A 27,126-nucleotide genomic window follows, 5' to 3' on the forward strand; every position below is an offset into this window, starting at 1 on the left:
TGATGTATAAAAAAAATACTGGATGACTTGCCCAGAAGGTTGATGGGAAGAATATATCATATCTGTTGTTAAGTTATAATCTAATATTCAAAAATTATTTTATTTTTTGTGCTATATACTAGTCAACAATGCCAAAACAACTCACCCCAGGATCAGCAAAGATCTGTAAGAAGCTCTGATATGTGAAAACCCCAGTTTGGAGAAGCAGGTCACCGTGGTCTGAGTTCTGCCCACTCAGGACCAGGAGCTTATGTCCTGCTGAGTCTGTCACTAAAGACTGGATCTGGGGCAGAGAACACCATGGTCAATAGTTATTGGACACAGCCACAAGATAAACATATTATTATTTTATATCAATTAGGCAACCATATTAATAAAGAAATGTACTTTGGTAAACCATAAAGTATGGTGAAATAAAATGGAACCAGATCATATTTCTTGGAACGCACCTCTGAAGCAACTGAATGCTCTGATGGGTTGACTAACACCACAGTCTCTAGGACATCACTTTTGTGATGAAGAGTCCTTTGTCCTACAGGGGCAAGAAAACCAAACATGAAGAGAGAGGCCAGACGTGTTTTGTCAACATCTTTCATGTGGTTGCTTTGAAGTGTTCCTTTCAAATCCTTCTAGATATAACCAACATTGGCACAGGTCAACAACTTAAGAGACTACTGAGAATCTTGCCAGAGTCTGAGCAGTAGTGCTCCGAATACATCCTGCTGGAGGGCATCCAGAGTTTATCTGTAAAAACCTCTTTGAGTCAGGGAGATTTAGTACTGTGTTCTGCATGGTGTCTGTATGTGGGGCAGACACTAATAGACAGCCCACACTAAAGTGCATCTAGGCAAGAACAAAAGTTGTAATAGGAAATAGGTCACCAATGTCTACTGGCTGAGGTTTGAATTCAGAACAGAGTTAAGAACAGCTATTGGTATTTTCATGCAAGAGATTTTAAAATGGGATAATACCTAATGTGAAATTGCATGACATAGCTTCAATGCTGGACCAATTTTTCAGAATGTTTGGCAAATATTATCACATGTAAAAAACATATGCTTTTCAGGTTATTTGTCAATATCATATCACTGTATAGAATATCAGTCAATGCAGTAAACGGACAGAATTTAGTAGAACATTGCTGATTGATGTCTTAATGATTGCAAATATAATACATCATATATTACGCAGTGAACATAATGCTGATTCTCCCATTGCAAATTCAATCAGCATTTTACAGACTGTGTTCAAATGTGTGCCATTAATTCACTTTTGTTTAAGTACCAATACAGACAATACTAATAGAAGCCGCCAATAACAAAGGGAACTTAGTGACTCTGCAATCCACTTTGAATTTACTCTACATCCCCTGGACATTCTTTTGATATCTGCACTGTCAACGTTTATTTGCTTTTGAAGAGCTCTACAGTGTCAGCTTCATATTGCCTGCTACCTGCAAGGTGGAGATTATTGGATTATGGGACTGAGAGGAAAGTCTTGGTAAAAGAGGAAATCCTGGAATAGAAGGAATATATATATTTTTTAAATGGTTATATCGTTCCAACCCCACAGAGAAACCAGCATGAACTACTACTTTTTGGTAGTATTCTATTAAACAACCAACACACTGCCTTGAGAATTCCACTGGTATAAGTCGCTGCCAACCATGGACATCTACTGCATGTGTTCGAATCCAGCACAAACAAACTATTTTTCTGTCAAATAAAGCATGAAAATGCATGGAGTGATATTTCTCTTTGGCAATTTGGGGATTGTGACAATATACCACAACTAAGCGGCGTGTCCAGGCATTCCGCAATGCGTCGTACATAAGAACAGACTTGACCTGTGGTTTATTGGCCACCTTGAGCCATATTCATTACATATAGAGGCAACCCGCCAATCAGCATTCAGAATTCAAACCACCCAGTTCATAAGACCGCAAGGGGCATAAAATAAAAAAGGATATTCATCTTTTAGGAATAATTCAGAAACATTTCAGAAGAAAAGCACTCCAGGCAGAATATATAGCTCACTTTGTTGCCGTTGCCATGGAAATGGACAAATCTCTCATCATTACTCAGAACAAGCATATGTGTTTTACGATGAGACGCAATGCAGCATTAGTCTGTGCGAGAGGAAAGGAGATTAGGCCTGGCTTCAGGTGGACTGACCACTGCTAACTGAATGAACCAACAAAATGGCCTGTTTTGCTAATTGCCACAGCTGTTGTTAAGACAAGAACTGGGTCCGGGCTAAGTGATGTGTTAGATGTACAAATACGATTTACTACATAGGACTACCAGAGAGCAAATGGCTACTAAGAAAACACCCTCTTCACCAGGGCACATTGGAAAAGCAGTATTGAGCTCACTCTATGCTGCCCATAGACTGTGGCCAAAGTCTTTCTGCATGTTGCTACATCCATTTGTTTTGATATCTTCTAAAAGCAGTCAAAGAATACAATGTGGTGATACAGTGGGGCTTGTTGGGGAATATTCAAAACACAGATGTAATTATAATGCAAGAACAAAGGCATTTATCAGATTCAGGAAGCATAAGGATTGGATGAGAATGATTATATTCCCTGAGAGGCAGCCTGTCCCTTTGCCCTACTAATATGCTTTCTCTGGTGAAACAGGAGGGGAGACTGCATCAGCTGATTGTCAAATCAAAATGACCCTTCTCTGATACTGCAGACTGGGACATTGTGATGGCGGTTGGGGGCTTGTTAGTCTGCCAGGGTGAGAAAAACAACAGGGGGGTACAACACTGATCAGTTTGTGCTGTACAGCCTAATAAAGAAAACTGTAGTTGGCTATACAGCACAAACAGATCAGGGACCAGGCTAATTACTCACTGGTGTTGTTAGGACTAATTGTATGACAATGAGCATTAATTCTATATACTTTGGTCAATGTATGTGGCCATAAAGTCTCCCCACCTTTAAAATGGTTGAATTGAAGCATATCTTCAGTATTGAAGCTGATCTATTGGTCAGTATGGGTATCTGAATAGTTAAACCTTTATAGCAGGATGTTACTTATAGCTAAGTGTCTGGTAAAGATTAAAGACACCTGGTGAAGGGTCTATAAGTGATAAAACATAAAAGAACACCACTGTCTTCAAGATGAGATCATAACAATTTTGGCACCATCCGGTGGCCAATGTCTATATTTACCATACCAGAAATTGCTGCTGTTTGGTTGCTGCTGATAAACAAATAAATAAACAAAATCATATTTTCTGTTGTGCAAAATTTGAGGTTTGGAAGTTCAAGTCCAAAGAAACTTACATTCCAAATTCTTAAAGACAGATATTCCCTTTGGAACAAGTATAGTCACTTTAAAATGTAATATTAAATGTTTGTAACATTGGGCACCATTACAATGAAAATATACATTTAGTCAGGATCTCTTTAAGTACATATGAGTCAGGCAAACAGCCCATCCTATCTGTAAAACATCAAATTGACATACTGCAAAAAAAAAATTTATATGCATTTCCCAACTGGATGAATAATGAAAATGTTCTCAAAAGTACTGTTTGTGTGTTCATCTTTAAGTGAAAACTGCATGTATTGTGGCTGGCTCAATTTCATAAGTAATGTTTTGTACTTAAACAACTGAAATCTACAGTTTATTTTATAATGCTGCCTTTAATACTTGGGTTTCTGAAGTAAGTCTTCATGAAGATGAATGTTAACATTTGTGAAGAAATACATAATGTGACAAAATTAGTTATGACAAATGTTTTTACATTTAATGCAGAAACACATACTGTTGAAAGTGTGTGGTTTTCACTGGTTTCAGCCTAAGTAGAACTTGAATCTGTTGCAATATCTGGGCAACCTGCTCCAGCTCAATTCAACACCCACATTCTCTGAAGAACATTATCCAAATACATGCCTGAAAATCCATACTCAAACTTATAACATGACTGTCCAGTAATCCTATCCTCACTGAAATGAGTTTGCAGCAAATGTCTACCACAGTACCATATTTGAGATAGGTCTCTGAATAAGCACCGCTAATGCTGTAGAACAATGCACAGTAAAATTGACAGTAAGCAGGCCTATGACATTGGTACCACTAAGTCAATATAGTCTCATGACTAAATAATCAGTGTCATGTACAGACATTGCATATTATACATAATATAATAATAATAATAATAATAATAATAAATATATAGAAGTCATCAAGAGTATGGACTAAGGACTAGTCAGTTAAAAATATAGAAATTATATAACCATTTCGCTGTAAGTCTCCACTGTGACGATTAATAACACTGTAAAACTAAAGCCTCAATGATCAGGCCTGCATCTGTAATATGCTTCAGACTGCTTTGTTTCTCAGCTTTGACGTTTTTAAACAGTCCATTTTGAAGAGCAGAATGTTCAGCCAAGTTCCCCTCCTCTATTCATCCCTCTAACATCCCAAAAATAGAGTAAGCATCCCACTTCATGGAAAATGACATCTCACCAAAGGCATTTTCGAAAATACAGTCGGTACAAATAGGCTGAAAAAGACCAAGTAAATGTATTTGGTGGTCGAGTTTCCCATTCAGTATCCTCCGACCTCTCCAATTCCAGTAAGGGATTAATGATCGCCCCACTTTTTCACATTTCCTGCCACCTAAAAAGTTGTTAACTGCTCTGAACTTCGGAAGCAGCCTCCCTCACACATTCAGCAATAGACCTGTTTTTGCAATATCAAAGAGGCTCACTGAGGAATGAATTACCATGTCATTAGCTTGTGTCCTTACATCTCTGTAAAAGGCTGGTCCAAATGTATGGTAGTCAACATAGGATATAATCCCACTTGAAGTCACCTAACCATTATCACAAACATCCGTACCACCCACTGATACTTACATTCACACATATTTCATAAGACCTTAAATGAGAAGCCAGTGAAGAGCACAAACCACAAACTCCCGAGGTAAGCAACTAAAGTGTTACTGATTCAGAGGTTGAAATAACCTCAGGGATAATAAACTCTTAGAGCCAAACTCACTTGACTTGACTCTCCATATAGCACTCCAAGACCTAGAGGACACCAGGTCGTTTTTCAGACAGAACTCACTGTTACTCTTCCCAGTCCTGCTTTACCTCAGCTGACCTGCTTGATATAAATACCCACGTCTGAACTCTGGAAATGAGAGCGCTCTGTTTAAAAGGAACTAAAACAGAGCACTGATCTGATGATCAACCATGGCTCAACCACTGCACTGCTCCATATAGCTTGCTCCACATTTAAAACAGTCAGGGACCAAGAGGAGCTTTAAGGAATTATAAAATATAACATCTAAAATTGTCCAGCTTTAGGTCTTCAGAGGAGCTCTGTTTAACTGTACCTTAAGCTGGGAATTGCCAGTGACCTCACTATACGATACCCTCACAATATTAAGATGCAATTATCATGTTTTTATTCGTATTAAGATTTGTATAAGAATAATATTGCGGTAAGATGTTCCAAACATATTGGTCATCATGTTGGTTGCATAAGGAGAAACAGAAGATCTCGGCACATTTTCAATATGAGATTTCGGTCAACCTACCTTCATCAGAGCATACACACGATAATAAAATCACATGTTGACGCAATCAGACATCATTACTGACACCTATGGTTGTGGAAAGAAAAATAAATCATGACACAGTCCTCTAGACTGAGTGGTTGAAATGAATCAGTTAATGGGCCTAAATGTTTATAAGAAGGAAAACCAGGAAATAGATTTGTCACTGAAACAAAAGAGTTGAAAACCAATTAGCACTCTATTTAAAAAGAAGGTAGACAAGCTATGTAGGATAATATTTTTGTCCATTATAATAACGTAAAATTTATCAGAAAAACAGTGTAGACATTGGTAATGTTGGAAATGATTATTGTAGCTGGAAATGGCAGATTTTTTATAGTATATCTGCATAGGTGTACAGAGGCCCATTATCAGCAACCATCTCTCTTGTGTTCCAATGGCACATTGTGTTTGCTAATCCAAGTTCATTATTTTAAAAGGCTACTTGATCATTACAAAATCCTTTTGCAATTATGTTGGCACAGCTGAAAATGGTTGTGCTGATTAAAGAAGCAACAAAACTAGCCTTCTTTAGACTAGTTCAGTATCTGGTGCATCAGCAATTGTGGGTTTGATAACAGGCTCAAAATGACCAGAAACTCAGAGATGCTGACCTTCCAGGCAGTTGCAAAGAAAAAGCCAAATCTCAGGCTGTCCAATAGAATGAAAAGATTAAGATGGATAAAAGAAGACAGAGGAAGATTGGAAAAAAGTGTTAGTGGTCAGACAAATCTAAGTTTGAGGTGTTTGGATCACAAAGAAGAACATTTGTCAAACACAGATCAAATGAAAAGATAATGGAGGAGTACTTGACGCCATCTGTCAAGTGTGGGGGTGCTTTGGTGGGGGTGCTTTGGTGTTGGTGAAATCTGAAATTTGTACCCGGTAAAAGGGATCTTGAACAAGGAAGGCCATCACTCCATTTTGCAACACCATGCCATACCCCTTTCCTCCTAAGGAGTGCCCATCAAGCCAATCCAACTTGTAGGAGGTGAAATCTCTTCAGTTTACCTCAACAAATTGATAACTACAGTGTCAAGGCTTTAATTGCTGCAAAAGGAGGGTTCTTTGATGAAAGCAAAGTTTGAAGGACACCATTATTATTTCAACTTATTTCTAACCTTGTCGATGAATTTTCATTTTGCTGAATTTCCTATTCAAAATAATTTAATGTATGTTATTTAATGGAAAACAAAGACATTTCTAAGTGATCCAAAACTTTTGAATGGCAGTGTAACTATCAACCCACCACCTAGTTCCATATAGCTGCCACTAGAAACTGACCGGGGGTATGAGGCTTAGCATTTCTCCCGTAATGGCTAGACAGATACCAAGGGACAACTACTATCAAGGGCATGAGACACATACAGCATCACAGAGCAGTGTATGGCTGTGCATGACCCCAGCTCCCTGGACACAAAACACACAAACCATCAATCTTCAGGGAGATCTAATGCATTCACTTCTTTAAAAGAACTACAGCATAAGCCTGCATATAAATGAACTCTCAGGTGCCATTTTTCAGGCTTGGTTCAAGTAGTAATGCGAGGGGTGTATGGGTGAGACTGATGGCTGGTCTGCATTTCAATGAGCTATGCTTTAGATATACAGTAGCTCCACAGAGATGGAGAAAGATGGCCTCAATGGCGCTGTCCATGCTCTCACAGACAACATAATGGTACAGAGCTGTCTACTTGAAGTCTACTTCAAATATCTGAGTTACACCTGAAGATGGTAACCTAACTATGTCATGACATGTTTACTCCAGTCACTTAACTCATTGATACAAGGTGATAAAAGTGGTCCATTACGTAACCGAGTGTAAGAAGAGTAAGTATCTCATTTGTACCTAATGCCTTCTTGGGCCATCTAATCCATGCCACCCCATCGGAGTAAATAAAAGTAGAGTGAAAGGGCACATGAAGACTGGGCTATTGCCGCTAATCTTATTCCGCTAATGAGATTTAATTCCCTACTGAGGCCAATGGGACAATATCTTAAAGGCTGACTTGGAGGCATGAAAAACAATCAGACTATTTTGCAATTTAAAAACAGACAATGGGTGTGCCTTTGGCGGTTCATTGATGACATCAAGAAATGACTTCCACTCACAAGATATTGTTATAGTACCCAGAGTAGGGTATGCATTAACACCATACTCTGGATTAATATCTGTGCCTCTCTTTACCCAAAACCAGGGACCTTCTGAAGGCTACAACAGTCACCCACAAAGCATTATTACCTATTGCTCCACAAAGGCCGCAAGGCAAACAACTATCTTAAGGTGGAACAATGAGTGATAACCCTCATCAACATTTCAAATAGTAACCTACAAACTAAATGTCTAGTTAAGCCAGATAGCTAGCTAATTAGAAACCACCAAAGCAAGCCACATCTCAAAAGCTGGTATAGCTTCCACTCTCCATCAAATTATTTCACATTCAACTGACCCGGTAAAGAATCCGATATCAGCATGGATGGCCGAACAGCAAACAGTGTGCTTTGATCAAGCAGGGCAGGGAACCCAGATAAAGCTAAAATCATCTCCCCCCCTTGAAATGCCCTACAGCCTTGCAAATGCAGACCTGTGAAAAATACAAGAACGTGTACTACGGATCTGTAGAACTCAGAATACAACTTGGTGTCTGGACATCTGCCTTAAGAATCAAAAACAGGCAGCTTGTTTAAAATCTCTGGCACTAGAAGGAACACATCAGGCTGAAAATCTGGGTGTGATTATTTGACTGACCTACATTTTGATGCCAAAATCTTTTTTGTTAAAAAAAACAAACAAAATGTATATTTATCTGCAAGCCCACAGTGAGAAGCATCTTTGTTTTTCCTGCTATTCTGTCTGTCTCCAAAAAAAAGATGACAGTGATTTCTAAATGCAGCAGCTTGTGTGCCGACAAGCACTTGAATGGTTGGAAGGATTGGATTGTTAGTTGCAGAATTTATTTTAAAATATCCTTATTGATTTTAAAGTACCACATGGTCTTGCATCTGAATACATGTCTGATGTGCGTTTAAGATATGTGCCCTCAGAGCCTCTTGCACTGGACTTCTAGTTGTTCCGAAGATCAGAACCAAGAAGTTTGGAGAGACTGCCAGTGGATCTGAACAGATCAGAACCTGTAACATTTGACATTAGATATATCAAATTGTGTAGAATGTGTATTCTTCACATTTTGTTTTACTATTGTAATTCATCAAAAAAATAAAAATTTTATAAACCAGTAAACAGCAAAATTTACCCAAGGTTGTCCACTTTTCTGCTTTCTATTTCCTGTTCATACTATGATATACATAAACATGAATTTCATGCTTGTTTATTCATTAAAAGTGGACCATGAATTGCATAATTCAAGTTTTGAGTGTGTCCCAAAGTTATTGCATTTCTTACATGCATTTATTACATGTCACCATCTGAGTTTTGACAGCAACGTGGAATCCTGTTACCAGATAATTCCGCCCAAATTCAAGTGATGTCTGGTGGTAAACTTCAACCAACATGGCCTTAAGCAAAATAAGAAATCTGTGTAAAAATCCCAGTAGAACAACCACTAGTTTAATCAGCTTAGTCTACAGATCAATCATCTCCCACAACACTTCACCCCATGTTATGCCATGAGTCATCTGCGTGAGCATAGAGTAAAGCTGTCTCTCTACACGAACCACGTAAATAAGCAGTTCTTGCTTCATTAAACTTGTTCATTATGATGAAAAATGTTATAGAACATTATTCAGTAGTATGAAGTGGCTGTCTCAGGCTAGATTAGATGTAATAATAGAGTTTACATGATCAAGCATCAGAAATGCTGCTCCAAGATGACACACCTCACTGTATTTTGATTGACTGATAAAAGGCCAACTTGAAATGCAAGGTGTTCCAGATCATATCTTAGAATCATGTGACCATGGAGGGCACTCCGAGCACAGTGAGTAGTAGACAGAGCAGGGGAGGGCAATCTTTTGGGCTTGGGGCTTTTTAATTTCAAAATCAGGATTTTGAAATTAAATGGAGGGTCACACATTTGTTTCTGTAATTTGTTCATCATATATGATTTGTGGTTCAGAAAACAGCAATAATTAAAAGATTTATACAGTAGGTACATTATAATGTCTGAATAATTTCAATCCAGATTCAGATGTATAAGAATGGGCCGGTGAGTAAATGTTTTACTTCCCCTCAAAACTACTTTTATACGTAGTGTGGGCCGGATAGAATGGCCTCTGGCCCACAGGCCTTGGTTCACCCGCCAATGGGATAAGGGCTGGTTTGAGATTCATTGTGTGTCTTGTTGGATTATTTGATAAAAGGTTTTCCAATTGCTTTTAAGCCTCTAGCAGACAGTGGGCGCTGTGTATTTAGAGCTCCAGAACCCTAAATACTGTACAGATAAACACTATCAGCTATTAAGGCTACAGCTACATCTACAGTTTAAGAACACAGTTCAAATGCTTTACAAATTCATGCGTTTTACCTACTCAAACATGTCCTGAAGGTAGAATTTTAATGTGATTAACTTACTAACTGGAGATGGAGAAGCTTACATTCCATCTCTGAAATCACTAAATGTAATCTGAATTCTAAAATGGTTAGGCTTAGGTAAGTGTTAAGGTCAGGTAAGTGTTAAGGTCAGGTGTCTACTTAGAGCATTCAGCCAGTTTCAAATGCAAGTTCAGCCTTCTCCATTGATCCAAACAAACAAACATTTCTGTCTTCATGGCAGATCTGCCTTCAAGTCATTTTTGAGGATCTCTGTCATGCACAAATCCAGTGAGCTAAAATGAAAACAACTAATGGAAACCAACACTCAAATATAACTAACGAAAACCAAAAATAATCTAAAGCCAATCGTGTTTTTTCTTCTATTGACAGTAATTTAATCATGCAATAAAATGTGACAATAATTCAGACAACGCTGGTAGACACAGGCAGACAGGGCCGGTTCTAGGGATAAGTGACATAAGTGGCCACTTAGGGCACCTGACTACTAGGTGGTCCCGGACCGCTAAGGGAGAGGGGCCCCAACTCAAATTTTGCTTAGGGCCCCAAACGGCTAGAGCTGGCACTGCAATAGCAAGGTGTTGTTGGCGGCACCTCTGTTCCCCTTTATAGCTGTTGCTAATTGATTGATGAAAACATGCATTGTTGTCATTGTTTCTATCTTAAACATAGCATACATAGCATCACCTCTTCAAAAATGGGAGTGTTTGGGGACACAGAAGAACAGTTACACCTCCAACAATGACAAAATAGCCACTACAGTATGTGGATGAAGGCCAAAACAAGTTAACACTTGATCTGATTGAATCGAATTAACCGTAAAATTAAAGAAGTCCAGGCACTAGTACTTGTGAAAAGGTCATTACACAAGCTTCACAGACCACCAACTACAACAATTTAATTGAAAGTACGTTTTCATTTAGTCCCCAGTATCACATGCTGAATCATTGGTATATCCTATCAGCACTGCAAATCTCGTATATTTAAATGGCTCCTTTAAAATGGAGCATTTAACCACACCCTTCTGCAACCCTGTATGGGCTTATTCAGTGCGTTGTAAGTGCCGCATATAGACCGACCATGGAAGATAGAAATCTATTGAATAGACCTGACCCAACATGATTAAGTGATATGCTAAAAAGAATACTCTTTGCATCTTGATATTACATTTGTACTGGAAACCTACACACGTGTGACTAACAGTGTCTTTCAAGTATAGCCACTAACTGTTTCTCTTCAACAAGCCATCCCTAAACACCAGCAATCCATTTCCTGGGTGTTGATTGGCTCGACACCATGCATCTTGAATGCAAACAGGAAGTGTATGTCCCAGTTCCTGGCCGTAATCATAGTCCTGTGATCTGGCAACGCTAGAGGATTGTGTTGTTAAGCTAGTTAAAGCCTCTCTACGTTAATCGCAGCTGGGCCCTCTAGTCCCAATCTCAGACGCCCGACTGGGCTGTGGTTGTGGCCAAATCACCAGAGTCCAAGAATATGTTGATAATTTATTGGGCATTTATAATTAATTACAATTACAAATTCAGATAGTAACTCCCTATTTTACTCCATTTCACTTCTGTTTTAATTAGTGTCTAATGAACAGCACCCAGATAACCACCTGAGGAGAGCAGGCAGGGCAACACTAAAATGGCTCCTATTTCTAAGGCCTCTCACTTTTAGAATCAGACCCAGAACAAACTCCAGGAGGCCAACAGTGGTAGATGGGCTAAGCTGGCGTCATAATGCTCTCACGCTGACAGCCAATTCTTCTCACTCACTGGTTAGGATGAAACTAACTGAACAGAGGCAACATCAGTAATGGTAAAATAATGATAGAAGTAAGGAGACAGACAGACAGACAGGTAGTAAGGAGGGAGAGATGAGACAGACAGACAGGTAGTAAGGAGGGAGAGATGAGACAGACAGACAGACAGCAAGGACGGAGAGATGAGACAGACAGACAGACAGTAATGAGGGAGAGATGAGACAGACAGACAGTAAGGAGGGAGAGATGAGACAGACAGACAGTAAGGAGGGGAGATGAGACAGACAGACAGACAGACAGTAAGGAGGGAGAGATGAGACAGACAGACAGACAGTACAGAGGGAAAGATGAGACAGACAGACAGTACAGAGGGAAAGATGAGACAGACAGACGGACAGTAGGAAGGAGAGATGAGACAAACAGACAGACAGAAGGAAGGAGAGATGGGACAAACAGACACACAGGCTGTAAGTAGAGAGAGACAGGAAAGATAGGGTGTAAGGTGGTAGAGACATAGGACAGACAGGCAGGCAGTAAAGAGAGTTAAGAGAAGCTAAACTAGATACAGACAGCCAGAGAAAGAGCACCAGGGGATTGGTGCTGTGTCATTGTCTCCTAGAGGCCTGGGCTGCCCACACTGCGCCCACACTGCCAACCATGACATCACCACTGCCTACAGAGTTCTCATAGACCCACTGCCAATACATCTCTCACCCCATCTCTCCTAACCGCACAGTCTCTTTCACCCTTGTTATACCGCATCGCTTACAACATCAACACTTACCTTCACCCTTGTTTGGTTTTACATCTAAGCAGCCTACTAAGCAGCTTGCCTGTTACATGAAAGTCTTCCAGGGGACATGGAACAGTTATTACACAATTTTGAATCAGATAATTGTTGTGATTTCCTCCATAAAATGATTAAGACTCATGAAGTGAATTACATGTGGCTGCAGGACGCAAACAATATGAAGTTGGTAATGAATGCTAATTGCATCCACTATGCTGTGTTTGTAACCCCAACTAATCAGCCCACACAGCCAGCATCCTCTGCATCTTGGGCATTTTTCACTAAATGACACAAAAATATGCTTGTGATCCCGTCAATATGTTTGTTATGCTAGCCATCGCAAAAACCCCAGAGTAATGATTATAAAATGGCTGTCACAAATGTGTCGAAGCACAGTGACATGTCATCCCTCGTGATGAGAAATCCGAGACAGGGTCAAGGGGTCAAATAAAAACAACCAGGGAAGAAGAATGATGAAAAATGCTTGTCAGTGACCTTTACACAATGACAAGTGATACCATGGCAACATCACTCAAGGTGAGAAAACACACAGAGATTGAAAAAGCAGGAATTCTCTGTCATTTCCTATGTTACAAATCGTATTCCTGGACAAAAAACCTTCAGTATTCTGAGTGCAGAAAACAAAGTAAGGTCGAATTTCCCATCGAAATAAAAAATAATTTCCAGTCAGAAAAAAGCATTTGGTGTTAAACTGGTTTCGCTATTGAGTTAATTAATTTTTGTCATTAGAACAAAAACCCTTTAGATTGTTCAATGCTATGTAAAATATGTACGGCCAATTATTTGTAGACTATGGAGTACCGTTTCAGTGCTTTTGTTCTTTATGCAAAGCTCCCAGCCCTATATGTTTTGTCCCTTGTAGGATTTGAAATCTGGATTTAGTCCCTGGTCGGAATTTATACGTTTATTTAGGCTTAAGGGATGTTTTTGAATATGAAAGCTAACGCAAGACACAAAAACGACTAAAACGCATTTTCAGTTGAGAACCAGACAATTGAGAATGGCTGCCACTCAAGACAATAACACAATCGGCACGTGGCAAACCGAATGATTTTGTATCTTCGAGGAGAATGGCGACGCTGTAGCCTGAAGTGCAAGTACATTGATCTCCCAAGAAAAGATCATCTTTGCTTACCCAGGTTCCTCTATGGGCCTAAGGGTGTCAGGCAAATTGGATGCTTGGAGTTCCAAGCGCAGTCAGCAGAACTTAGATTAGGATGAAGAGGTGAGGCAGAGTGACCATGCGGCACCGCTGGGAACAGAAGCCTTGGGAACAGACGCCTTGGGTCGTGGATCAATGTTTACTGCTGTACTGCACCGCGTCAGGAGAACAGAAGGGAGGTGAGGCCTCATCGCCCCAGCTCAATATGCCTGTTTTCAGCAATAATGTCTGTCTGTACCGAGACTTGCTCGCTCATCCTCCTAATCGTTCTCCCTGCTTCTCATGACTCGCTCTCTTCCTACCAAGAGAAAAGACCAGACAAGAAGCATGTTTTTGCAAACGCGTATGTCGGTGTGTGTGTGTGTGTGAATGTGCGTACATGCCCTACGTGGAGAAAAAAAACTACAGAGATGCTGGAGGAGGGGGGTTGACAGATGCTGCAGAGAGTGAGAAGGCAGATCGCTATAAATCCCCCAGTCATCACCTCCCTCTCTTGAACCTACCTAGAAGGAGAGCCTACTCTCTTCCTGGTGTGAGAGAGAGACACAGACAGTGAGAAAGAAAGAGACAGAAAGACAGATAGAAAGAGAAAGAGAGACCAAGGGGGAAAAAAAGAGAAAGATATCTCATCTAATGGGGACACCTACACACTCTGCACATCACAGAAGCTTTAGAAAACTGGCCCACCATATCCCAGCACAGCAGGCAGAAAGGGCCAATCCCCAGCAAAAGACTGCTTGCTACTGCACTCTTATAGCCACACCTCCTTCCTTTGTAGTGTCAAATCAAAGGCAGCTAGTCCTTCATTTCCACGTCACCTTTACCCATTGATTTGAATGGTACTGATGGGTGCACAAGACTGAAATACTGGATAGTGATCCAACTGGATCTGAGATCATGAAGTAACAACAATGAAGAAAGTTGGAAAAAAGAAATAATAACAGAAAAGAGAACTGCAAAGTCTTTTGTATATTTTCAAATTCAGATGTCAGATAAAACTGTTTATATTTTACTATTCAAATCTTAAGTTTCCTCCTACTCAGAACCTCTGGCCGATAGGCAGAGTACCTAGCACTGGGATAGCATATAAATTGCTTGACTATGGGAAAGACTGCAACAATGAGATACTTGTGATTTCATCACATTCATTTTACAGCACAGCGTTACTGAACCACATTGGGGCATTAAAACGAATGACAATTTTGCCCCTACTATACAGCTACTGGGTTCAACAGGAGGTTTTCCGGCCACTGTCTGGCTCCATGTGCTGTTGCTTTGTTGGTAGAGCATGGTGCTTTCAACGCCAGGGTTGTTGTTTCAAACACCTCAGGGGACAAGTAGGAGAAAGTATGAAAATGTATGCGTTCACTCCTTTACGTAGTTTCGAATAAGAGTGTCTACTAAATTACCTAAAATGTAAAATGCTGAGTGTAAGACATTGAACTGCAGCTTTAGAGCCAGAAACTCAAGCATTTAGCTGCACCTGCCATAACTTCTATTCATCAGACAGACATCAGTGACAAGTGTAATAAATCAGTCTGGTTTGGAACTAAAATGCCTAATCATTCTCTATCCCTTTATGGTTCAGAAGAAACACCTTTAAGACGGTTCAGTCTGTGACCCAATTCTTACCAAACAAATTCTTCATATAGGCCTCAGTGAAACAGTTCAAGCTGATTTGAGAGGTACTGCATTTACATAATAATTACTCAGTAAGTAGAGTAATCTAATCTTCTTCATACTGTTGCAGTTGAGTAGTTTCTCAGTGGACTAATACCTGATTAACTCCTCCTAAATCTAAAACTCTAATGATAAAACTCAATGCAGGCGTCTGCTTGAGGGCCCATCTTAGCCTGTGTACATCAGACTGAATTTGGTCTGGCCACACCCATCTTAGCCTGTGTACATCAGACTGAATTTGGTCTGGCCACACCCATCTTAGCCTGTGTACATCAGACTGAATTTGGTTTGGCCACACCCATCTTAGCCTGTGTACATCAGACTGAATTTGGTCTAGCTACACATCTTAGCAAGTAAAGCTAGACTAAAAGAAATGTTTCAACATTGTACTGGTCTCCTACACATTATATCAGATAAATAACAAATAAAGAAAGTAGTAACACTTATAAAACAAGAGAAAGCCCACGCAAGCACCAAGTTACAAATTGATAATCCAAAATAGGAGATGCAGTATATCAAGCTAAAATAACACTGTCCAAAAGTACACAAATAAACAGTAAATAAATGGAACATGACCAGTGTTGAGCACTGGTGTTTACAATGGACATGGGACAACAACGTTGAGTTTGTGTGCGTGAGTGAGTGTGTGTGACCAAGTGCGTGCATGATTCAGCTGCAGTCTGAGTTTCATGTGTGTGAGTGTGCAAATGGGATCTAAAGCAAAGATCAGAAGGAACGACAGATACGCAGTTGGTTTAACAGTCTGACGGCCTGGCAGTAGATGTCGCCTGATGGCCTATGTGTGTCTGCTGTGTGTGTGCACACGCATGTGTGTGCATTTGTGCATGTCTGTGAGTTTTTATCCTGTAGTTATTCATAGATTGCACTTCAACAAATCAGTCGATCTAAATGAGGTCTCAGGCTGTGATTACATAAGTTCCAACATATTTCCCCAGACATACATGCCGGCCAGCTCCTGAACCAGCACTACTAATCTGAGTGTGAGACTGCTTCTTTGTTTCAAACCAATTCCCGAACCCTGACAGATTAGGAATTAAAAACCCTGTTGAGTAGCTATAAGATTGCACAGATTTGAATCCATGCAGTAAACTGTTGTAGCACATCACACATGCATAATTACGGCGTTAATCGCAACATTTCCAACAATTAGAAGTGGATTAACACTGGATGAAGTGGGGTCACCTGACTGAGGGCGTCTGCCAATTGCCTCAAAACATTACTTGGCAGAACACTATTGTCTATCAAGCTTATGTGGAATGGCAGGTCCAGATTTTAATGTATATGATTATTTCAATCCCCCAGTTTCACAGAAATACATTAATTAGAATTGAATGACCCTACTATTCTATTAATTTATAATTACTTTTTTGTAAGTGGAACAACAGTCATATGACCAACTCATTCAAATGTCCCATCCAAAAACAACGGTTCTAAAAAGTGATCTCACCTTGTGTAGAAGTCACCTCATTCTGTCTCTGACATTTCACCACCAATCACGTTCCCATTAAAAAGAAGGATTCAGGTCATTTTGAGAGGGATTCACTGCTCTCCAAATTCACTGCCCTTCCAAATTCACTGCTCTCCTAATTCACTGCTCTCCCATATTCACTGCTCTCCCAAATTCACTGGAATTGAATTAGACTGTGTGGCCTAGCAGTGGGTAGTAGTGGCCACTATGACTCAGCAAAGTAGCCTTTGGCTGAATATTCACTATTAAGTCAGCTCACAGCATTTACCATATGTTAGCATTACCCAGCCTCCCTAAGACAGCTAAAAGCTCTACAAAGCTCAGTGAAGCTGTAGACTGAGAATGATATAGCTCGCTAGTGAGCACCCAAACAGGTGGATCTAATGTACATTAGCTTGCCCCCTCACACATTTAGTTTTATGTAGATCATGTGTGTTTTTTCTTGGCACAGATCTGTGAAAAAGATACTGTATGTTCATTATTGTGCAGTTTGTTACTTTTCAAAATGCTAGCCTGCCAGCCTGATCGTTTTATTGGGTAAAAAAACAACAACACTTTTCGTCCAAAAGGGAGCCACTCTGCTTTACAGCCATAGTAATGGCTAATTCACACATTTATATAACCCTTCATTGCAGTAGAATCATTAATGCAGAATCCTTTCAATTTCGGTTAGAGTAACTTGATTTGAATCACTCTCCTGCCTACTTGTCTGTTGATGAGCATCTCCATTTATCATCCCTCGAGTCAAACGAGGCAGCACCGCAAGCGGACACGTACACAGACGCGCGCGCACACACACACACACACACACACACAGAAACACACAGCGTGTGAGTCACATAAACCATTGCTGAGTCACTGGAGAGGCCTGGGAATGTCCCAGTGCTCCCAGCACAGCAATAGCAGCCATAGGTAACATTCAAAACATGTTTACAGAAACAAGGGGGAAATGTATATCAATTAGAAAGCACAAAACAATGTATCTGCATGAAACATTTCTTTGTTACATGATATTTGTCTCCATTCTACACACAACACGGACCAACGGGCCCCTAGGCAAGTGAACAAAGAAATTCACTAGAGAAAACCATTACACATGTTCAGTCCCTGCATTGATTCTGTGAATTATCTGATGAACGAGACTATTCAAGCTTACGGCGTACTTTCTTTAGCAAATGCACGCGTTCCAGATAAAGGTGCACGAGCATTCAGACTTTATTATGTTATTTTTTGTAGGCTTTATAGGCGTTTGCGCGTATTTGTCAGAGGGTCAACTGTCCTCGACTGAACCAAGAGGCAAGCTTGGTCACAAACACATCACGGACAATTTCCATATTGTATCCATTTACGCCAAAACGCGGTTAAAATAAAGAAAACAGGTGCACAGGGGAAACAAAACAGCAATCTACGACAGTTACTTGTTTATACCAATGGCATTTTCAGTAATATATTTTAATTAATACATGTTAATATTACAAAGGCTAAAAAGCTGATTCATATTAAAATGTATTATGCCACATGCGTCCAAGCTTCACCTTTGCCCATTAATCCAGTTACTTTGGATAAGGCAAAGACGTTAAAATCCGTCACCTGGACGTTCTGAACCGCTCTCCCATATGTCTAGTTCGGTTTAAGAGTGTCTGATTATTTAACAACTTAATACTGTCTTTGGAATTTTTTCAACAAATCACTGTCACGCGTGCATTCGCTAAATATATATTTTTTAAAAATACAAAAAAGAACTGGAATATAAATGTTTGCTTATCGTAGAAAATGGGTTCACAAAGTTTCTGATGAAAGACATTGAAATGAAATGCGGTCATCTGAGGATAACGGGAGATGAGACGGTCATTCTACGTCACCAGTCTAGCCGTACAAGTCGGTATAACAGTCTACGGTTTTCAATGCGTTATCATTGCAATCATAAAAGGCTAAATCTGTATGTTCATTATCTGCATATTTTTCGTCAAACAGCGGAACCAGGCGAACTTGTGATAGACAGAGAATTTACATAGCCTACCGTTACCGACGCCGAGCCAGTTAACCGGAGAGTCTTTCGTCTAGATACCGGAGATGAGCGTTGATGGTGTGCGCGCCGGGCGCGCCGTAGGGGTGAGCAAGAGGGAGAGAGGAAGGGAGGGATTGTAGAGAAGATTGGCAAACCTGGATACAAACGCAGGCCTGTGGCAAAGCGGGATGGGATGCGGCAACATCGTCTGCAGCCACTAGCCTCCTATATGGTTCAGCTACGACTTTTTGAGACAGGGAGGGGCGCTATGCGACTCCCATCTTGCACCAGCGGTAACTCTTTCGTTGCCCGAACTCACACAATACAAAACGTTTTGATGATACTGATAATATAAATGTTTAACCAGCAGAAAGCTACATCAGTTTACAACCCGGAACAATTCACAATTTAGAAGAAATTTGATGCACACAGAATCACTGTGATGCAAATAACGTTGGGTGACTGGGGTCCATAAAATGGTCCGCAGATAACGTACTGTAGGCTATCTTGCCCAAAACCGCAAACATCAAAACCAGCGTTCAAATAACTGAACATCAGGTACCAGGGTATAGCCTACGCATCAGTGTCTGTGTGCCTGCGTGTCGTGTGTTTTTGCGCATGTATGCGTCTCCCAGCATACCTGGTGCTTGCATGTATGTGGCTGTGTGCTGTATTCAGACTGAATGCGTATGTACCAGCTGTTTGGTGCAAAGGGACTGCCACTGCACCCATTCACACATAAACGCCTGTTTCTCCATTAACAACCATCACAGCTATTTTCTCCCCCTCATTGCTGCTCTGAAAATCAGCTGGCAAGGCTGGCTCAGGTTATTCTCTTTAAATAGAAAGTAAGGAGGTTAGTGTTCCCATTCTCTCCATGTATGACCCCCCCCCCACCCCCATGTCTCTGAAGCTCTCTTTCACATACTAAATCTAATGTGTCAGACATTGCAGTTGTGCTAAAAAAAATCTCAGTGCTTAGATAACTGTTTACCATGTAATTGCAGAAACCAAATCTGAAGTCTGCTTGCAATTTAGATGATGAGGCATTCAATCATTACCGTAATATGTGCAGTATGACTGATTTGCAGACAGTCTGGAACAAAGCCAAAGCCAGCAACAGAGTTAGTAAGCCTGGATGGCTTCCAAAGCCATTAACAGAGTTAGTTGTTGGCATCAGTAGTATTCTGAGGGTTATCCAAACGTGACTGTTGTTAGCATCTATTATAAATATATGGCTTTCTGCTAGCTACAAATGTCAGTCATGTTTTTTCCACACCTCACATAAAAAACACACACATGTATATGTGCTAGTCTGACAATTCTTGTCAGGACATTTTAGGTGCACAAATGTGTACCCATTAAAATGCTGTTTTCCCTAACCCCATTCCTAAAACTATCGATAGACCCAAATCTTTACCCTTACCCTGAAACCCTAATCCTAACCATATTTAGACTAACCCCTAAATCTAACCCATATACCTAAAATACCCCTTTTCCTTTTCAGATTTTTTCTTTGGTATGCTAAAGGTGGGAACATTTCTGTTTCTCATAGGTACAGTTAAACAAGTAGGCTACACGCACAACAAACACACACATTTTGGTCATTAACATTGTTTAGATTTTTCCTGATATATAATTAACTTTGTTGTCATTGTATTACTCAAAGGCAGTTTCAAAAGGAAATGTCTCATGAAATGTTTGTCAGTCTAGTAATGTTTGCACTCTCATTCAGATATCTTTCAAACTTTCTTATGTGAAATATGAATGCTCAAACAGTAATTCTTCTTGACTGTCAATGAATGCTCACCTCCACTTCCCACCTTTTTAACCCTCCACGGCTTGGTTCTGTTTGCCCGCCTGTAAACCTAAGGTTTCCTGTGGTTTGTCTCCCTGTAAACCTATGATTTAGGTCTGTTTGTCTCCCCATAAACCTATGATTTAGGTCTGTTTGTCCCTCAGTAAACCTATGATTTAGGTCTGTTTGTCTCCCCATAAACCTATGATTTAGGTCTGTTTGTCTCCCCATGAACCTATGATTTAGGTCTGTTTGTCCCTCAGTAAACCTATGATTTAGGTCTGTTTGTCCCTCAGTAAACCTATGATTTAGGTCTGTTTGTCCCTCAGTAAACCTATGATTTAGGTCTGTTTGTCTCCTCATAAACCTATGATTTAGGTCTGTTTGTCTCCCCATAAACCTATGATTTAGGTCTGTTTGTCTCCTCATAAACCTATGATTTAGGTCTGTTTGTCCCTCAGTAAACCTATGATTTAGGTCTGTTTTTCCCTCAGTAAACCTATGATTTGAATCTGTTGTCCCCTTGAAAACATGATTTAGGTCTACTTGTACCCCTGTAAACCTATTATTTAAGTCTCTTTGTCCCTGAGTAAACATCTGATTTAGGTCTGTTTGTATCCCTGAAAACATATAATTTAGGTCTGTTTGTCCCCCTGTAAACATAAGATTTAAGTCTGTTGGTCCCCCAGTAAACCTATGATATAGGTATGTTTGTCCCTCAGTCAACCTGTGATTTAGGTTTGTTTGTCGCACAGTAAACATATGATTTCGGTCTGTTTGTCTCCCAGTAAACCTATGATTTAGGTCTGTTTGTCCCCCAGTAAACATAAGATTTAAGTCTGTTGGTCCCCCAGTAAACCTATGATATAGGTATGTTTTGTCCTGCAGTAATCTTATGATTTAGGTCTGTTTGTCCCCAAGTAAATATATGATTAAATCTGTTTGTCCCCCAGTCAACCTACGATTTAGGTCTGTTTGTCGCTCAGTAAACATATGATTTAAGTCTGTTTGTCTCCCAGTAAATATATGATTTAGGTCTGTTTGTCCCCTTGAAAACATGATTTAGGTCTGTTTTTCCCTCAGTAAACCTACGATATAGGTCTGTTTGTCTCCCAATAAACATATGATTTAGGTCTGAGAGGGGTTGTCGTCCATCTCACACAAGCTACCTTCTACCGCTCTCTTTCTCTTTTTCTCTCTCTTTCGTTCTCTCTTTATCATTCTTTCTCTTTGAGCCAGACTGCAGTTATATCAGGCCCTAGGATCAATATCTGTAGTTATCTGAATTATTCAACAGCTGCTTCAATAATGCATGATGCACGTACACACACACTGACACACATCTATACACACACACTGACACACATCTTTACACACACACTGACACACATCTATACACACACATTGACACACATCTACACACACACTGACACACATCTATACACACACATTGACACACATCTATACACACACACACTGACACACATCTATACACACATACTGACACACATCTACACACACACTGACACACATCTATACACACACACTGACACACATCTATACACACACACTGACACACATCTACACACACACTGACACCCATCTATACACACACACACTGACACACATCTACACACAGACAAAAATGTATTTAAACACACTGACACACATCTATACACACACACACACACACACTGACACATGTGTACACACACATCTACACACACACACACACACACACACACACACTGACACACATGTACACACACACTGACACACACACACACACACACACTGACACACATGTACACACACACTGACACACACACACACACACACACACACTGACACACATGTACACACACACTGACACACACCCACACACTGACACACATGTACACACACACTGACACACATATATACACACACATGTACACACACACTGACACACATATATACACACACATGTACACACACACTGACACACATGTACACACACACTGACACACATCTACACCCACACACTGACACCAGGCTTTGAATTTTGTCATTTTAGGGGCAAGATCATTTGGTCTTCAGTGTCACAAAAATGTTTAGAGCATAAAGGCCACTGTGTGAAATAGGAGCATTTGGAGCTTACAAATAAACCACTTTAAATGCTGATAAAAAAAAGCATGCATGACATAAAAACATACATATTCACTTTTTTTATATAAAATAAAATTATTATAACTTATATTTGGATATATGGATGTACAGTATCTCACAAAAGTGAGTACACCCCTAAAATTTTTGCAAATATTTGAGTATATATTTCCATGTAACAACACTGAAGAAATGACACTTTGCTACAATGTAAAGTAGTGAGTCTACAGCTGGTATAACAGTGTAAATTTGCTGTCCCCTCAAAATAACTCAACACACAGCCATTAATGTCTAAACCGCTGGCAACAAAAGTGAGTACACCCCTAAGTGAAAATGTCCAAATTGGGTCCAATTAGCCATTTTCCATGTGACTTGTTAGTGTTACAAGGTCTCAGGTGTGAATGGGGAACAGGTGTGTTAAATTTGGTGTCATCGCTCTCACACTCCCTCATACTGGTCACTGGAAGTTCAACATGGCACCTCATGGCAAAGAACTCTCTGAGGATCTGAAAAAAATAATTGTTGCTCTACATAAAGATGGCCTAGGCTATAAGAAGATTGCCAAGACCCTGAAACTGAGTTGACCATACAGCGGTTTAACAGGACAGGTTCCACTCAGAACCGGCCTCGCCATGGTCGACAAATGAAGTTGAGTGCACGTGCTCAGCGTCATATCCAGAGGTTGTCTTTGGGAAATAGACGTATGAGTGCTGCCAGCATTGCTGCAGAGGTTGAAGGGGTGGGGGGTCAGCCTGTCAGTGCTCAGACCATATGCTGCACACTGCATCAAATTAGTCTGCATGGCTGTCATCCCAGAAGGAAACCTCTTCTAAAGATGCACAAGAAAGCCCGCAAACAGATTGCTGAAGACAAGCATACTAAGGACATGGATTACTGGAACCATGTTCTGTGGTCTGATGAGACCAAGATAAACTTATTTGGCTCAGATGGTGTCAAGCGTGTGTGGCGGCAACCAGGTGAGGAGTACAAAAACAAGTGTGTCTGGTCTACAGTCAAGCATGGTGGTTTTGAGTGTCATGGTTTGGGGCTGCATGAATGCTGCCAGCACTGGGGAGCTACAGTTCATTGAAGGAACCATGAATGCCAACATGCACTGTGACATACTGAAACAGAGCATGATCCCCTCCCTTCGGAGACTGGGCTGCAGGGCAGTATTCCAACATGATAACAACCCCAAACACACCTCCAAGATGATCACTGCCTTGCTAAAGAAGCTGAGGGTAAACTGGCCAAGTAAGTCTAGCCAAGCAAGTCTCCAGACCTAAACCCTATTGAGCATCTGTGGGGCATCCTCAAACAGAAGGTGGAGGAGCGCAAGGTCTCTAACATCCACTAGGTCTGTGATGTCGTCATGGAGGAGTGGAAGAGGACTCCAGTGGCAACCTGTGAAGCTCTGGTGTACTCCACAAATATGTGAGGGGTGTACTCACTTTTGTGAGATACTGTAAATCCAACACTACTGTTGTTTGCTCCTTGGGGTTTAAGGCCGGGTGTCTCTGTAAAGCACTTTGTGACAACTGCTGTTGTAAAAAGGGCTTTATAAATAAATTTGATTGACTGTAGATATATTAAATTATCATGTTTGCATCCTTGAAATTACATCTCGTCCTCTGTAACGAGGACACGCGTGGAAGACGCGTGCCATCCTCCCCGACGTGGTACTCTGCGTGCGTCATCGCCGGCCTTCTAGTCACGCCGCTCCTCCTCCCACGGCACTGTCATGTCTTGTTATTGCACACACCTGGTGTCCATTCCCTCATTAGGTTGCCTATATTAGTTCCTGTGTTTGTGGGTGTGTTTGTGTGGTATTGTTCTACGTCTTACATTGTACTGGAGAGCTGGCGCGCTTGTTTAGCGTTTGTGCGCCCGTTTTATAGCGTGCCTTTATTTTGAGTTACGAATACAAGGTTTATCGCCTCCCTGCGCTTGACTCAGTTCTTCGCTACGCACTCCACTACACCTGCATTTGACATCCTCCCTCCATTTTTTATAGATTCTGGAATTTTTCATTGTGTTTAATTTCAGAAGTTTTAGTTGAGAGCATACACATGACGACAACAAACAAGTAACATTAAGGCTAGCCAGCCAGAAGGCTAACCTCAGTTTCACATAAGTAAACCACAAACTATCCTTTAACATCACAATGACCTGCACTAATGAGTACTGTAGGGATATTTTCATAAAATGTAGTTCTCTCACATTAAACAGATGAAGAGTAAACAGAACATCTCATGTGATCTCTTGCATATCAATTGGGTGTTAATGAAACATTTAACCAGGCCTCATATAATTTCCTCAAACAGTCCAATTGTCTTAGATTTTTCTACATTTCATTGTTAAGAGAGACTGATGAAGAATAAGGTACACAGTTTGGATTTCTATGTGTCAAGGTCAACAGCTGTGCTCAGTTTTTCTTCTTGCTATACTGATGTGACTAAGGAGCAACAGTTTATTTCATATGGATGTCAGAATGACCTGTTGCTTGTCCTTCAATGCCTTGGGAGGATGAGTGAGCCTATAGATAAGGAAATCCTTCCACTTCAGAGAATATGCTGAGTAATGGTGTGTAGTGGCTGCGGGAGAGAATCCCAGAGGGTTGTGAAAAACATTGATGGAAGATTCGAGAAGGATCCATACAGAAATTAGCATAATGGGAGGACCTAATATCATTGTATAACCATTCTGTATAGATATGTGTGTCTAAGGTTTGGAAGTCGGTTGTTCTGCAGACCAACATGGTTTGGTTGCTCTTCAGATCAGCACGGCTTTATGACGTCAATAAAGTTTACTTTTGAGTTCACAAACTCATTTGAGAATGTTGGCGGGAAAAAGGGGAAACATTTTCCACAACAGTACATCCTAAATAAACAAATGTAGAGACTTACTTGTGCGTAAAGAAAGTCATTTTCGTATTTAAAAATGTCACCACAAACGCTGCCATGTCTAGTGATGTCAAACCTAACGTTACTTCTCGGAGCTCTCAAAAAGCGTTCAGGTCTATTCTCCTGTGTTCTCCAGCTCGGAGGTCGGAACTTTCCCACTTCCCAGTTGCTCATGAACGCACCTTCCAAAACAACGGTTTGATTCAGTACTAAGTCCTAAGCACTAAGTTCAAGCACTAAGTCCGTTTTTTCTTGATGATAACTAGCTAACCTGCATGTAGTCCGTTCTTGTGGTGGTTCTCAGTTGCGAACTACAACCAAACAAACCGACTGCTGACCGCGAGATTTTAACAGTAGCACAGGCGTACAATGATTTTCGGGGGAACACGGCCAGAGCGAAAGGTGAAATTCCTACGCTGACTGACACACATCTGTACACACACACTGACACACATCTGTACATGCACATCCACACACAGACTGACACACATCAACACACAAACACTAACACACAGCTACACACACACACAACACTTTGGATAGCGCCTTCATGCCAGGTGGTTTTGAAGCTTTTCAGTTATCAGATTTGTCAGTATTCATCATTCATAGTCATCCATGAGGTTCCTCAACGGTGTGTGTATATGGAAATGTCAATTACTAATCAGTAACATAACCTGGTACTTTTGGCTCTTGTATATTTTAATGATTTAGTATTTTATTAGGATCCCAATTTGCTGCTGCTAGAGCAGTAGCTACTCTCCTGGGTGGGGTCCAGAATTGTCTTGTACTGAATGAACACAAAAAATACTAATTTTAAAAGTGTTAAAACACTAGTACATTATGTTTTGTTTACAACAACTTAACACTGAACCAAAAATAAATCAATGAAGATGTAAAGATATTCCCTTCGTCTACCCATTTTTTGTATCCATTTATATTTCTTTTTTTTGTATTATCAACTTACAGGGGCATTTAAAATGAAGTGCCTTGCTCAAGGGCATGTCACAATGTTATTATTTTTTTAACTTAGGATTCAAACCAACAAACGTTGGACTGCAGGCCCAGTGCTTTAGGTGTCTACGCTATGTCCCACCCCAGTTATCCAGTGAAAAACTTGCAGCAGTCCGAAGTTTGCTGGTCATTGCTGCAGTCTGAATAGGACTGTTAAAGATGGTTGCATTTTCCGAGAGATTTGGCATCATGGTTCGAACCTAAATGTGCTGCAATCCTCAGCAGTGGGGAGGCTCAAAGACCCTTTAACTTATCACAGGCACT

At 40.5% G+C, this 27,126-nt stretch overlaps 1 protein-coding gene across 2 annotated transcripts in view; it reads right to left on the minus strand.

Annotated features, from left to right (window-relative positions):
• Positions 1–27,126, minus strand: part of map1ab (microtubule-associated protein 1Ab) — a 71,291-nt gene that overhangs the window by 17,241 nt on the left and 26,924 nt on the right. Inside the window, exons 1-4 of one of the 2 annotated variants that reach the window (XM_029114917.2) lie at positions 19,018–19,227; positions 16,977–17,004; positions 450–532; positions 146–283 (exon numbers count right to left, since the gene is read on the minus strand). Coding sequence is in view for 1 of the 2 variants with exons in the window: in XM_029114916.2 (XP_028970749.2) it covers positions 146–283; positions 450–532 (221 nt within the window). In the remaining variant the exon portion in view is untranslated. Of the gene's footprint in view, positions 1–145; positions 284–449; positions 533–16,976; positions 17,005–19,017; positions 19,228–27,126 lie in introns of those variants that run through there. The other variant, XM_029114916.2, reaches the window with a different exon arrangement.

The sequence above is a fragment of the Esox lucius genome, chromosome 19 (genome assembly GCF_011004845.1).
Source record: "Esox lucius isolate fEsoLuc1 chromosome 19, fEsoLuc1.pri, whole genome shotgun sequence".
NCBI lineage: Eukaryota > Metazoa > Chordata > Actinopteri > Esociformes > Esocidae > Esox > Esox lucius.